The following is a 15,563-nucleotide window of genomic DNA, read 5'->3' as shown; positions in this document are numbered from 1 at the left end:
TTCTTGTGGCATTTTTAATTGCTCATTGAGAGATCTGTGTGCTTCCTACTCTGAGGCAGCTTTTGCGTAGTTAGATACATTCTTCTTGGTCCAGAGTATATTTCTGTTTCTCCTTACAGGTCTTCTCCTTTCTTCTGATAAATATCTACCAATAACTTGTTTTCAGATATTAACTAAAACTTCAGCTTCTCTCTTTTTTGATTTATGCATCTTTTTAAAAACTTAAGGAGAATTTCAACATATGCAAGAGTAGAGAATAGTATAATGAACCTTTATATGTCCACAAATATCTTTTTAAAATTGAAACTTTCAAGCCAGTAGTTAACTAAAAAAAGACATAGTTGCTCTTTATTGTTCTTTAAAAACCTCTGTCAAAATGATTTCATCTTCATTGAAATGCATTTATAATTTCTTACACTATTTGTGAGTTATGCTTTGCTTTTTTAGATATGCTGTCTTAGGTACTCAAGTGTTTTTTGTATAAATGTAAATTTTACTTATTTTAGACAATGAGAACATTCTACCAGTTCACTATTTCTCTCTGCTTTATGTGCTTTTATTTGAATAAAGTTACGATTGCTAGAAAACAGCTTCACCAGTGCAGCCATTCCTAGCTTTTATCAAAGTTTAAGGTATCTTAGTATTGTGTGGCTAAAGGAGTAAGGTTTATATCATACTCGACTGTATTCTAGGTAGCCTATACTAAGGTAATCCCCTTATTCCTTTGGTAATTTTACTGCTTTTCTCTTTCCTTCTATTATGCTCTTCCAGAGGGTTTGAGTTATTTGTTCAGTTTGAATGTTTCTTTAAGAATAGTGTGATCAGAAAACCTATGGCAAGCACCATTTTAGAAGGGAAAGTAGGTAAAGAAAAGTCAACAGAGAAAAAGGAAAAGAGAAATACTGCTTGGCTCAGAAAACAACATTCTTTTCAGTTGAAGTAGAGGAAATACAGCTGAAAGAAGATAAGAATGCTTCTGGTGGTGGGTGAGAGAAGATGAGAAAACAGATAATGACAGTCTTTAGCTGGGGAAATGAAGTCTGTATACTTATGGTAGAATTGCATATATATGGAGGATTTCAGTTTTTATTTCATGGTGACTTGAAAAAAGAAGCATTTATTTGGCTGTAAATATTTTTTAGGCATTTTCTATTCATTACATCAAAATTTTAAAAAAGCTATTTCTAGAGTAAGATATGCTTTTAATTTATTCATTTTTGATACAAATTGCAGGAAATTGCTTAAAGCAGTTTTTGTAGCACAAACTGGAATCTTTTTTTTTTGAGTCTGAGTCTTGCCCGGTTGCTCAGGCTGCAGTGCAGTGGCTCACTGTAACCTCTGCCTTCTGGGTTCAAGTGATTCTTCTGCCTCAGTCTTCCAAGTAGCAGGGATTACAGGCACGTGCCACCACACCCGGTGAATTTTTTGTATCTTTAGTAGAGACGAGGTTTCACCATTTTGACCAGGCTGGTGTTGAACTCCTGACCTTGTGATCCACCCGCCTTGGCCTACCAAAGTGCTGGGGTTATGAGCATGAGCCACTGCGCCCAGCCACAAACTGGAATCTTAAGTAGACTTTTTCTGTAAAGAGCCAGATAGTAAATGTTTTAGGCTTTGTGGGCCATACTATCTCTGTCAAAACTACTCAGCTCTGCCATTGTAGCTGGAAAGCAGCCATAAAACATATATAAAATGAATGGGCATGGCTGTGTTTTAGTAATACTTTATAAAACAGGTGGTGGGCCACATTTGGTACCTGTACTATAGTTTGCCAGTCTCTTTCTTTTTCTTACCTTGCTTGATTTTTTTTTTCTTCTGAGATTGGGTCTCACTCTGTCACCCAGGCTGGAGTGTAGTGCTGTGATCATGGCTTACTGCAGCCTCAAACTCCTCGGCTCAAGCAATCCTCCTGCCTCAGCTTTCCGAGTAGCTGAGAATAGAAGTGCACACCACCATGCCAGGCTTTTTTACTTTTAGAGTAAGTGAGGTCTCACTGTTGCCCAGGTTGGTCTCAAACTCCTGGGCTCAAGGGATCCTTTTAGCTTGGCCTTCCAAAGTGCTGGAATTGCAGGCATGCATGAGCCACTGCACTTGACCTAATTTGCTAATCTTTGATGTAAACCATTGCATTCTAAGTATAAAATGGACAAAACTATTAGATTTCTGCAAAAGTAATTGCAGTTTTGCTTTTGTACCAACCTAATGTGAACTTTTGAAATATCTGTGTTTTAGAATAGATTTCTTGGATGTGCTTCTTAGTGCTAAATAGCTATTTAGCACTAAATTGATTCCTTGATTTTAGGGCATTTTATTGATTCCTTGCTCTTAGGGCATTTGAAAAATTTGGAGCAAGCTTTAACATATGAATTAAGGAAAATCTGACAATGTGTCTAAAAAAACAAACTAAAAATGGACTTTTCTATCTAGTCAGATGAGAAGTCCAGAGGGGGGAAAAATGGACTTTTCTATTTTGAAACAGTATAAGAAGGAAGAATGGAAAAGGAAGGCTTGTTAGACATTATCATAATAATATATCTTTATTAAATCATAAAAACAAATTATTAAACAACAATTTTGGGTTACTGTAAGTCTTCATTTTATATATAAGGTTATGATTACTCTGGATATAGGATATATTTATTTTTGACAGATTAAAATATGTTAGGCAATTCTGAACATCATATTAATGAACTTAAGAATGAATGTAGACTTTAAGCTTAAGATGGTGGATTGAAAAAACACATCTAGCTCTAAACTCCTTTGGGGAAATCGAAGAAAGAAACTCATTTTTATTACACAATTACCTAAAAGTCAGGAATTTGTGTATCAGTCATGTCTGGAAGTAGAAGTGAAATTGAGGCTAAAAGTGAGGATAGTTTGCAAGTATTTTTATGGATAGCTCATTAAGACTGTTTACCCTTTTATGCCCCAAGTTTATCCTTTGAAAAAGAATTTTAAATAGCATAGTCTTTGGTTTCGGGAACACCAGGTGTCTGTTGATGGCCTGGATACCATGTTAAGATCAGAAAGCCTAGGTGAAAACTGGGCATAGTAAATACCGAGTTCTTGAGTTAGGCTTATTAGTGTCCAGGTTAAAAAAAAAAAAAAATTGAGCATATCTTCTCTAGAGAATCTGATGGACCCAAGAGAAAAGGCCCCAAATAAAGATACTTTCATTATCACAGAGAAATGGCCTAATTGGATCATCCTAATCTGATGATCAGAGTCAAGCTCCACATATGTGTAATCAGCTTTTTTGGTCACTCTCCTAAATACGAGCATATTGCCAAAAATTACCCAGATATCTAGAAGAAAGCATCTATTATGGTATGAAAGGCTAAGACCAAATCAACAGGAGAGAAAAAACTACTTGTAAAAAACAAGTTTTTGAAGGGAAAAGAAAAAATATAAACTATTATTAATATCTTTAGCAAAAGAAGTAATCATAATTGTAAAACAAGAACAAGATATTTGAAAGGAAATTGCAGAGGTCAAGCCACTTAGAAACTGAACTTTAAAATATTCCCCCCAAAACCCAAAACATACATGATACACAGAAATGAACAACTTTAACAAAAGGCTTAAAGATAAAATTTCTAGAAAGTTTCCAGAAAGTATAGCAATTGAAAAGATACGGAAAAAACAGAATGGAAATGGTAAGAAATTTAGAGGACCAGTGTGAGGTCGGACGTCTGTAAATAATTGAAGTTTCAGATAAAGAACATAGAAGATTAAGGAGAAGGAAGTCATCAATGACTTTAACAGTGACAATTATTTATTCAAGAAGATTTTCCCAACCTGAAGGACATTGAGTTTCTTTGTTAAAAGGGCCTACAAATTTCCAGTCTAATGGATGGTTAAAAAGAGAAATTAGGGGCCGGGCGCGGTGGCTCAAGCCTGTAATCCCAGCACTTTGGGAGGCCGAGGCGGGTGGATCACGAGGTCAAGAGATCGAGACCATCCTGATCAACATGGTGAAACTCCGTCTCTACTGAAAATACAAAAAATTAGCTGGGCATGGTGGCACATGCCTGTAATCCCAGCTACTCAGGAGGCTGAGGCAGGAGAATTGCCTGAACCCAGGAGGTGGAAGTTGCGGTGAGCCGAGATTTCGCCATTGCACTCCAGCCTGGGTAACAAGAGCGAAACTCCATCTCAAAAAAAAAAAAAAAAAGAGAGAAATTAATTATACCAGAGCTTGTCATCATGTCTCTTGGGTTAAAGAAAATTCTTCAGGTTTTCAGAAAAAAGAAAAGCAAAATGATATTGGAACTAATACAATGGAATATTGCCCAGCAAAGAATAGACTACTGATATATGAATAGCATCAATTAATTTCAAAAACATATTGAGCAAAATAAGCTAGACACAAAAGAGTACATACTATATGATGCCATTTATATGAAGTTTAGGAACAAACAGAATGATTCTATGGTAATAGAAATCAGAACAGTGGTTGCTTGTAGGTATTGGGAGGGATTGGCTGGAAGGAAGCATGAGGAATTTCTGGAGGACATTTGCTGTATCTCAATTGTGACATGGGTTACATGTTTGTATACGTTTGTCAGAACTCATCCAGTTGAACACATAAAGGATCTATATATTTCACTGTATGTAAATTTATCATTGATTTAAAAAATAACCATAAAAGAGATACTGGGTTTTCTCAACAGTGGCACCAGCAGTCAGAAGACAATTTACTGCCTTCACAGTTCTCAGTGGAAACCTGCAAGTTTATATTCAGTAAAACCACGAATTAATGTGAAAGTAGACTAAAGATATTTTTAACATTCAGGGTCTCATAAAATTTGCTACCAGTACTCCCTTTCTCAGGAAGCCCCTACAAGTTACCTGCTACCAAAATGAAGAAGTAAACCAAGAAAGGATCTTTGGATTCAAGACAAAGGTGGGTCTACCTGACTCTAGAGATGAGGAGACTCTCCAGCATGATGCTGATGAAAGAGCTCAAGATGATAATTGTGCAGTAGGCCTAGAGAGCCACTATTTCATACTGGAGCAGATTGGAAGACTTGAAGAGATTTCTTCGAGAAGATAAAAATGATAAAATACCTGATATGTATAAACATCCTGAAAAAAGATTTATACAACTAGGGAAGACTTTGGGTTGAGTTAGAAATGAAAACTAAGCAAGTAGAAAGAGAATCACTTTAGGGAAAACAATGTGAAGGAAAAGTAAAATCACTTACCATAGTTATAAAAATGTAAATATTGAAAATTGATGTTACTGAAGTTGCGATTTAACTATTGTGAGAAGATGAGGAGATGGGTATAATATTGATTGGGGCAAGAGATGCAAAACAGTGTAACTCTTATTTTCCACTGTGGAAAGTGAATCAGTAATGCCTAAAACCCTGAAGTAGCATCTTGTACAAATGTTACTTAGAGATTCATTTTTGTAAAAACAAAAAGGAACAACTTAAAAAAAAAATTGTCACTTTTTTGGGAGGCTGAGGCGAGCGGTGCTTTTGGAGACTGGGAAATATGCATGGGGCAAAGGACTTCTGTTTTTTGTAACAAGTTTTATAAAAATGATTTGACTGTAAATTATATGCATTTAACTTCGATCAGAATGTCAGAACAAAATAAACAAAAATAAAATCAGTGAATCCTGAAAAAGTAATTTGGAAGAATATATACCAACATGTTAATTGTGATTTTTGCTGACTCATAAGATTACAAGTGATTTTCATTTTCTTTTTCAAATTTTCTGTGAACTTGGATTACGTTTGTAATTGAGAGGGGAAATATATAAATAAATGTTAGTTATTCGTTTCCTATATAAGAAGATGAAGATGTTAATATGTTCATAAAGTCACCATTGATGTTCAGAAGGGGACCATCTCTCAGAGTGAATTTCAGCTAGCAGAGAAAATTCATTTTGATTGAGACAGTGAGGAGATAGAAATATATGAGATTCTTAGAGAAACAGTGCAGCTGTTAGAGTGCCTGTGTATAGAAATATATGTTGTCTTCATTTAATCTTCATTTCAGTAACTCCTTTGTATAATTTTAAAAACTTTTTAAATTCAGAAGCATAGTAGCATTTAATGTACATTGTAGTATTGTATATAATAATATCATTTAAGGAATACTTGAAAGCTTTAAAAAATTTAAATTTACTGCATCTACTGTTTTCATATTAAACTTTTTCTTTTTCTTTTAACAGAGAAACAGGAAAAGGAAATTGACATCTATGCTAACCTGTCTGATGAAAAGGCTTTCGTGTTTTCAGTCGCCTTGGCGGAAATAAATAGAAAAATTATCAATCAAAGACTTATTCTCTGATACTTGTCTGCAAAATCTGCTGAAACTTCCGTCAGGATTACATCAGCACAGATGTGGACTCTCAGGAGCATTCTGACTGCATCAATAAGGGCCATTGATTGTTTCTCTCTCTCCTGTCCTTTAGCCTGTGCCACACTTCGGGAGCAAAGCTGTTTAGGCTTGGACTGTTCCGGGATTTCCTTGTTTACCAAGGAGTATTGTCAGTGTTTTGTGTTTGGGATATAAGTAAATGTATTTGCCAAAAAAAAAAAGAAAAAGAAAGTGCTGGACGGATGTTAAAGGATAAAAAGTGTTGGGGTATGGGTTAGGTCTGAAAACTAGGGTAGTAAGATGCTTGATTGTTTTCAGGTTTGCCAGAGATGCAATATTTTAAATACTGTCAGAGTGATTTTAAAATATATATATTTCAGATTTTCAGTGCTAACAGATTGCATATATACAGTTCATTTACTTTTAGTAAATTGGCAATTGATATTTTATTGAATGGGGAATTAAGAATATAAACTAAATTTTGTCTTAAATTGATTTTTTTCTTGCCCTTTATTTTTATTACTTAATGTGTGAGTTATATTTTAGGAGATAGTTTCTAGACAGTTTGAAGTTTGGGTGCTATATGAAGAAAAATGTTAAATGATATACTCAGATATAAACACCTTGTTTTCTTGAATATAATTTATTTATTAGTTAAAAAAGAAAACTTCTGCTCTCAAGACGGTGCCTGTTAAGCTAAACATGAAATATATTTATTACATGCAAAATATTTCTTAGCCACTTTTAAGCGTTAATGTTTTATCTGAATGGATGTTCATTTATACATACTGATAATTATTTAAATTGTTACTTTACTTTCACTCGAAGAAAAAATAAATGTTAATGTTGAAACTAAGTAAATAGTGTGATAAAAGTTTTTTGTTCTAGTGAAGTTTGTGAAATATATTTAAATTCTTAATTTTTCTAGTGTTAAATCATAATCATTTATAGTTTATACTAAATGCTTTTGCATTTTGGCATATCAATTTAATGATCAACATAGTCAAATTTGGGAATAATTCTCCTTACTTTCAGTTTCTTTTTCCCTCAATCTGTTTGGAAATCCTTTTAAAGCCTTCTTTTGAAAGATAGTCATCAGTTAGATTTAGTCCCCTTTTAAGAGAAAATTCCTTTCAATTTCAGCAGTAATATTGTCAATTTCATCCTTCATCCTGCATCAACATTTTTTCCTACTTTAAATGGTAACCAGCAGAGGGAGTTTAAGAGGTACTCTAGATAGGATATAGAATTTTCCTAAGGATTCATTTTTCTTTTTCTTTTCTTTCTTTTTTTTTTTTTTTGAGACAGAGTTTTGCTCTTGTTACCCAGGCTGGAGTGCAATGGCCTGATCTCGGCTCACCACAACCTCCGCCTCCTGGGTTCAGGCAATTCTCCTGCCTCAGCCTCCTGAGTAGCTGGAATTACAGACAAGCGCCACCATGCCCAGCTAATTTTTTGTATTTTTAGTAGAGACGGGGTTTCACCATGTTGACCAGGATGGTCTCGATCTGTTGACCTCGTGATCCACCCGCCTCAGCCTCCCAAAGTGCTGGGATTACAGGCTTGAGCCACTGCGCCTGGCCAGGATTCTTGTTCCTTTAATCTTTGTATCTATCTGCAGGTACTATAACTATTTTGTATGCATTTTATTTATTTAGGAGACAGAGTCTTGCTCTGTTGCTCAGGCTGGAGTGCAATGGTGCAATCTCAGCTCACTGCAACTTCTGCCTCCTGGGTTCAAGTGATTCTTGTGCTTCAGCCTCCTTAGTATCTGGTACTAGAGGTGTGTGCCACCAGCCCAGCTAATTTTGTTTTGCCTTGTTTTGTTTTGTATTTTTACTAGACATAGGTGTCTCACCATGTTGGCCAGGCTGGTCTCAAACTCCTGGCCTTAAGTGATCCACCTGCCTTGGCCTCCCAAAGTGCTGGGATTACAGGCATGAGCCACTGCAGCCAGCCTTGTATGCATTTTAGAGTCTTAACTAATAGTTTCCCCAAGAATGTAGTGTGATTTTATCTTTGAAACATACTGTAAGGAACTTTTTACTTTAAGCAAAATAGCTTAAAATGATTAATATCTAAAAATGCTTTATACAGCCAGGCGTGGTGGCTCACCCCTGTGAGCCACCCAGCACTTTGGGAGGCTGAGGTGTGTGGATCATGAGGTCAAGAGATCAAGACCATCCTGGTGAACATGGTGAAACCCTGTCTCTACCAAAAATACAAAAAATTAGCTGGGCGTGGTGGCAGGTGCCTGTAATCCCAGCTACACGGGAGGCTGAGGCAGGAGAATTGCCTGAACCCAGGAGGTGGAGGTTGTGGTGAGCCGAGATCGCGCCATTGCACTCCAGCCTGGGTAACAAGAGCGAAACTCCGTCTCAAAAAAAAAAAAAATAATAATAATAATAATGGTAAGCATCTGAGGTGATGCATATGATAATCAGCTCAGTTGAGCCGGGTGAGCCACCCAGCACTTTGGGAGGCTGAGGTGTGTGGATCATGAGGTCAAGAGATCGAGACCATCCTGGTGAACATGGTGAAACCCTGTCTCTACCAAAAATACAAAAAATTAGCTGGGCGTGGTGGCAGGTGCCTGTAATCCCAGCTACATGGGAGGCTGAGGCAGGAGAATTGCCTGAACCCAGGAGGTGGAGGTTGTGGTGAGCCGAGATCGCGCCATTGCACTCCAGCCTGGGTAACAAGAGCCAAACTCCGTCTCAAAAAAAAAAAAAATAAATAATGGTAAGCATCTGAGGTGATGCATATGATAATCAGCTCAGTTGAGCTATTGCACAATGTATACATATTTCAAAACGTTGTACATAATAAATATATTCAATTTTTATTTGCCAATTAAAATTTACAAAATAGCTTTCAAAAATTCACAGAAGAAAGGTGTTTTTTTTATGGTTAACAATTTTGGGCTTTGTTCTTCCTGGATATTTCTAGCCAGTAACACAATAATTACATTTATTGTCAACAATAAGAAAAAAATTCTAAGCCAAAAATGTAAAACTAAAACTCCAAGAACATTTTTATCCCCAATGTTGTCTTTTGGAGCAGAAATTTTTTAAAAATATGCTGTTTGGTACTCCCCTTTCTGTGTCCATGTGTTCTCATTTATCATCACCCGCCTATGAGTGAGAATATGCGGTGTTTCATTTTCTGTTCTTGTGTCAGTTTGCTGAGGATGACGTTCTCCAGATTCATCCATGTCCCTACAAACGACACAAACTCATCATTTCTGATTGCTGCATAATATTCCATGGTGTATATGTGCCACATTTTTCCAATCCAGTCTATTATCAATGGGCATTTGGGTTGATTCCAGGTCTTTGCTATTGTAAACAGTGCTGCAATGAACATTCGTGTACATGTGTCCTTATAGTAGAACGATTTATAGTCTTTTGGATATATACCCAGTAATGGGATTGCTGGGTCAAATGGAATTTCTATTTCTATTGGGGGGAAAAGGGGAGGGCCAGTGGGAGGGGGAGGTGGGGAGGGATAGCCTGGGGAGAAATGCCAAATGTGGGTGAAGGGGAGAAGGAAAGAAAAGCACACTGCCATGTGTGTTCCTACGCAACTGTCTTACATGCTCTGCTCATGTACCCCAAAACCAAAAATCCAATAAAAAATTTAAAAAAAAAATAGGCTGTTTGCTCTCCCCTGGTGAAAAGCTCAAATTGCATTCTATAGAGAATAAAACTGCCCCTGCTGGAACAGATTAGCCTATCTGGTTTCTGCCTTATGTCACCACTCACTTTCTCTTTCTCTGGAGTCCTGGCCATTGATTATCCTAGAAATTTATGATTTCATATATATAAAGTATTTTTGAAACTTCCAAATAGAATTTTTCTTTTACATTTTGAACTTCACTTTTAACTTTGCAACTGTTTAGTAAATATTCACTGTCCTTTTTCCTCTTCTCTAATGCAAAAAGAAGCATTCTTGTTCCATTGATGTTGAACTTGACTGTATGCTTTGCATTGGCGTATGAGTGACTGTGATTTCCCCAGGCTCGCTCAGGGGCTTTTTATGGACTTCCACAGTTATGATTGGACTCACTTGGCCTTTTTCACTGCAACCTCTGAATAGTAAAATGAGAAGGAAAAGTCTCAGGAAATTGCTGCCCCTTTGACCTGGGTCCTACAATGACATATGACGGCAGTCAACCAAAATTTGACTTTCAGCCTGAAGTGGAACCATCACAGCCCATCTCTAGATGTATGAGTAATACCTTAGTTTATGTTGGTGGCCACTGAAATGATATTGAGGAGAGCATGATTTGTTTCCTTTCAGTGCTAGGAGAGGGAATCAGTGGTGTGATAATTATGCTCATCTTTGGGAAGGAAGAGTTTTTAACACATTGAATGCTTCGGCCTAGGCTAATTCTGAAGATGTTTTTCTTGACCATTCATGGCCAGTGTAGCTTCTAGTAATGATGCCAGTAATCAACATGTGCTTGAAGAAAGGACATAAACATTTTCTATTGAACTATAAAATATTAGCACATTTTCCAAAAAATATTAGAATTTGGAATAGATGCCTGCAGTGCCTATTTCTCATTGAAGGACACAGCACTCTGCTAGTTTCAGGTCTTACTTGCAATTTACTTGATCAGGTAATTAACCCTTTCTATAGTTAATTAATCAAGATCAAACCTTAACCTTACATTTTCTTGCATTCAAAGGGCTATGTTTGCATGTTTTAAAACTTCTAAGTTCAGGGGTACATGAACGGGTTTCTTATATAGGTAAACTTGTGTCATGGGGATTTGTTGTACAAATTATTTCATCACCCAGGCACTAAGCCTAGTGCCCATTAGTTATTTTTCCTGATCTTCCCTCTCCTTTCACTCTCCACTCTCAGGTAGGACTCAGTGTCTGTTGTTTCTCTCTGTGTCCCTGTGTTCTCATCCTTTAGCTCCCAACGAAATAAGAGGGGACACAAGCAGATGAAAAAACATTCTGTGTTCATGGTTAAGAAGAATCAGTATTATGAAAATGGCCATACTGCCCAAAGTAATTTATAGATTCAATGCTATCCCCATTAAGATACCTATGGCCCTCTTCTCAGAACTGGAAAAAAACACCTTAAACTTCATGTGGAATCAAAGAGAGCCCACATAGCCAAGACAATCCTAAGCAAAAAGAACAAAGCCAAAGGCATCATGCTGCCTGACCTTGAACTATACTACAAGGCTACAGTAATCAAAACAGCATAGTACTGGTACCAAAACAGAGACATAGACCAATGGAACAGAACAGAGGCCTCAGAAGCAACATCACACATCTACAAACATCTGATCTTTGACAAACCTGATAAGCAATGGGGAGAGGATTCCCTGTTTAACAAATGGTGATGGGAAAACCAGCTAGCAAAGGGCTTTAAAGTTTAACTCTAACATTCTTAAGGGCCTGCTAATTCTAAGAGGAAAAAATCATTGTGAGACTTATACTCAAAAACAGAGATCAGCAATCTATGCTGCCCAAATCGACCCACTGTCTGTTTTGATAACGTTTTATTATAACATTACCATATTAGTTTACATATTGACTACAACAGAGACAATATGGACTGCAAAGCCAAAAATAGTTTCCATCTGGACCTTTACAGAAAAATGTTTCAGATCCCTACTTTATTTTATTTATTTATTTTAACATTGAATGACCTCTGAACTTTTTATTGGCCTCCTGCTCCCCCAAGGGTCCCCTGCTTCTGCTGGCCTAATGTCTCAGAACTTTGGTGGTGTTGGTCTCAGACACCACTTTGCCATCCACTATCCGGCGGGTGGTTGTCTTTTGGATGGTTTGCATGGAGTTGCTACTGGTCAAGGCATCACTAAGACTGAAGTCCCCTCCATCTTCCAGCAGGCGGCAGTAGGTGGCGATCTCAGCCTCCAGCTTGACCTTGATGTTCAGCAGAACCTCTTACTCCTGGGCCTGGCGCTGTCCCTCTGCCCGGGTCTGTGCCAGCTCTGACTTTAGGTGCAGCAGGATCACGTTGAGCTGCTCCAGCTGCAGGGCGTGGCGGGCCTCCACCTCCCTCAGGCTGTTCTCCAAGCTGATCTTCGTATTTCTCATGAAGTCCAGGTCGATCTCCAAGGACTGGACTGTACGTCTCAGCTCTGTGAGCGTCATCTCAGCAGCTTCAACCTCCGTGGACCGTGTGGTGACTATTGTGGTACTCTCCTCAATCAGCTGAGTCCAGTACTTGTCCAGCTCCTCTCGGTTCCTCCGAGCCAGCTCGTCATATTGAGCCCGGATTTCTGCCATGATCTTAGCGAGGTCCTGAGATTTGGGGGCATGTACCTCCACCGTCAACCCAGAGCTGGCAATCTGGGCTTGTAGGCCATTTACTTCCTCTTCATGATTCTTCATGAAGAGCAGCTCCTCCTTGAGAACCTCGATCTCTGTCTCCAGCTGCAGCCGAGTGACATTGGTGTCATCGATGACCTTGCGGAGACCATGGACGTCGCTCTCTACAGACTGGTGCATGGCCGGCTCTGTCTCATACTTGACTCTAAAGTCAGCAGCAAGACGAGCACTGTCAATCTGCAGAACAATGCGGGCATTGTCCACAGTATCTGCGAAGATCTGGCCCCTCAGGTCCTCCATGGTCTTGGAGTCCCTTCTTCTCCAGGTGCTCCCGGATTTTGCTCTCCAGCTTCTGATTCTCAGTCTCCAGGCTCCTGACTCTGTCCAGGCAGGAGGCCAGGCGGTCGTTTAGGCTTTGCATGGTCTCCTTCTCGTCCTGGATGCCTCCCATTCCTGCCAGACCCCTGGCCATCCCCGCGGCCGGGCCCCCGACCCCCATGCCGCTCCGGAAGCTGGCAGAGCGCGTCATGGAGACGCGGGAACCAGAGCCCCCGGCGCCTGCATGGACGCTGGCCGCGCTGCTGACCGACCGGGCGTCGTAGCTGGGCACCCGGACAGAGCCCACGGACCGGTAGTTGGTGGAGAAGGTGGAGCGAGTGGTGAAGCTCATGCTACCCGTGGAGGAGAGCAAGAGGACAGGACTCAGGCTTTGCAGACGACCAGATCCCTACTCTATTATCTGTTTCATGAGTGGAAATGGAGTATGATTTTTTTCTGCATTATTGCCTAAAATATAATTGATTTAGGCATTATCCCAATGTCAATAAATTAATTCCAAACTGATAAGTGGTTAGAAATGAAATAACACATTATACGTGAAAGTCCCCTTTGTTGGGAGATTTAAAGGGCTTTTGCTTATGGTGTTTATTTATCTCTAATGCAAGCCTGAAACTACTGGGTCTATTTAATTCCAATTTGTAAACATCCTGATGGGAAATGTGTGCTTATATATTGAAAAATACTAGTGTATGTTGGGTGCTAGGAGGATCAGAACAATTTTCAAATCATAATGAGTCTCTTAAATTACCTTTAAACATTTTCTGTAAATGTGAATAAACAAGAAGGAAACAGGAAGAAAATTACATTTCTTTAAAAAATACTCCATAATTCATTCCAAAATAATCTTTTACTCTTCTTAAACAGTCTTTTCCTGTATAGTCTGAATTTAGTGAGTTCCCATAATATCTATTGATGTCATCTCTGTTTCTGCATTACAGCATCTATTGTCTCTACAGGAACAATCTGAAAAAAAATAAGAGCAATTTTTTGACTTGCTGTTTGCTCATGTTCATGTATTTATAAGATGCTGCCATGATTACTTGACAAATCTACAACGTGAACCATATCTGCTGGTTTTGAGCTAGCACAGCTGGAAGTTCCTTAGCTTCTTTTATATGGGCATGATTCTTAGTTGCTTATTCTGTGTGTATTTATCCAAATTACAGTGTTATTTATAAATACATAATCATTTCTAAGACAACATCTGCACTACTGTCTGCTTATTAGACAGCTGCAAAGTCAGCTTGCTCTGATTGAAGGCCATATAGTGCCTTGATCAGGCCGTAGCTTAAAATAGATTGCAATCATTTGTGTGCTTGTTGATCTCAATCTTAATTTGAGACATTCTTTATTAGTGATTGGTTTTAGGGATGTCTTTTATTTCAAAGCCTTTTAGATGTTCCAAATATAAAAATTTCATGGAATGAGAATTAAAGGAAGATATAAACCTTAATTCTGGACTCCCAAGTCACTTAGAAAGTATGTGACCTTGTGACTATATAATTTGACCTCTTAATTCACCTTTCCTCATCTGTGAAGTCGAAATAATAGTTGCAAGCTCTTTGGGATATCCTGATGATTAAAGAGAAATGTATGTAAACACACTTTACTGCCTGATAGGTAATGTATGCAATAATTACTGCTTCTCTTTTTTTTTTACCTTTCTCTTATTCCTTTCAAAGCATAAACTGTCTTTTCCTTCAGCCACCAAACATGTTAGAAAATGAGTTATAGGAAGAGTGTGGAGCTAGAAAGAAGGAATCCTAAGCTATGCCCAGAACTACTAGAATTAATTATTATTCAAACTTACAATGCTTTCTTTTTTTCTTTTTTGAGACGGAGTTTCGCTCTTGTTACCCAGGTGGGAGTGCAATGGCGTGATCTCGGCTCACCGTGACTTCCGCCTCCTGGGTTCAGGCAATTCTCCTGTCTCAGCCTCCTGAATAGCTGAGATTACAGGCACGTGCCACCAGGCTCAGCTAATTTTTTGTATTTCTAAGTAGAGACGGGGTTTCACCATGTTGATCAGGATGGTCTTGATTCCTTGACCTTGTGATCAACCTGCCTCGGCCTCCCAAAGTGCTCGGATTACAGGCATGAGCCACCGCACCTGGCCTACAATGCTTTCTTTAGAGAAACAACACAAATCTTAAAAAAGAGAAACCAACTGGAAGTAGCAGTTGTATCATTTAAATACCTAAATGCCTTTCAGGTAAGAGGATGGAGCCAAGAATCAATCATTTGAAAGCCATTCATGTAATGAATATAGTGTTGTGAAGCAGTGTATCATCTATCTGAAGACTCCGGCTGACACTGACACACAATTTAGGGATTATATTGATTTTAGTCTCGTCTTTAGCCACAATATTTCTACCAAATGAACAAGTTCACAAGCATGCTTATAATGAGAAATTGGATGAAAGGAGAGTTTATAATAAATTAAAAGTTACCTCAGTTTAATATCTATGCAGTTTAATGAGACTGATCTTATTTAATCCATTTCCTCTATTCACTAATTCTATGACCACTAGCCAATTACAGTAAAATTGTTTCCACTTGTTTTCCTAA

The 15,563-nt window shown here is 38.3% G+C and overlaps 1 protein-coding gene and 1 pseudogene across 3 annotated transcripts in view; one reads left to right on the top strand and one right to left on the bottom strand.

Moving 5' to 3' along the window:
- Positions 1-7,210, top strand: part of C20H16orf87 (chromosome 20 C16orf87 homolog) — a 38,224-nt gene extending 31,014 nt beyond the window's left edge. For 2 of the 3 annotated variants that reach the window (XM_035281733.3, XM_035281732.3), the window contains one exon: positions 6,188-7,210. In XM_035281733.3, coding sequence (XP_035137624.1) covers positions 6,188-6,306 — 119 coding nt within the window. In that variant the 3' untranslated portion in view covers positions 6,307-7,210. Of the gene's footprint in view, positions 1-4,795; positions 4,907-6,187 lie in introns of all 3 variants that reach the window. The other variant, XM_078358162.1, reaches the window with a different exon arrangement.
- Positions 7,211-12,013: 4,803 nt separating this feature from the next.
- LOC118149726 (keratin, type I cytoskeletal 18 pseudogene) lies at positions 12,014-13,326 on the bottom strand (annotated as a pseudogene).
- Positions 13,327-15,563: the final 2,237 nt, after the last annotated feature.

This window comes from Callithrix jacchus, chromosome 20 (assembly GCF_049354715.1).
Source record: "Callithrix jacchus isolate 240 chromosome 20, calJac240_pri, whole genome shotgun sequence".
Classification (NCBI taxonomy): domain Eukaryota; kingdom Metazoa; phylum Chordata; class Mammalia; order Primates; family Cebidae; genus Callithrix; species Callithrix jacchus.
The sequence above is the reverse complement of the archived record's forward strand: the minus strand, read 5'-3'. Positions and strand labels throughout refer to the sequence as shown.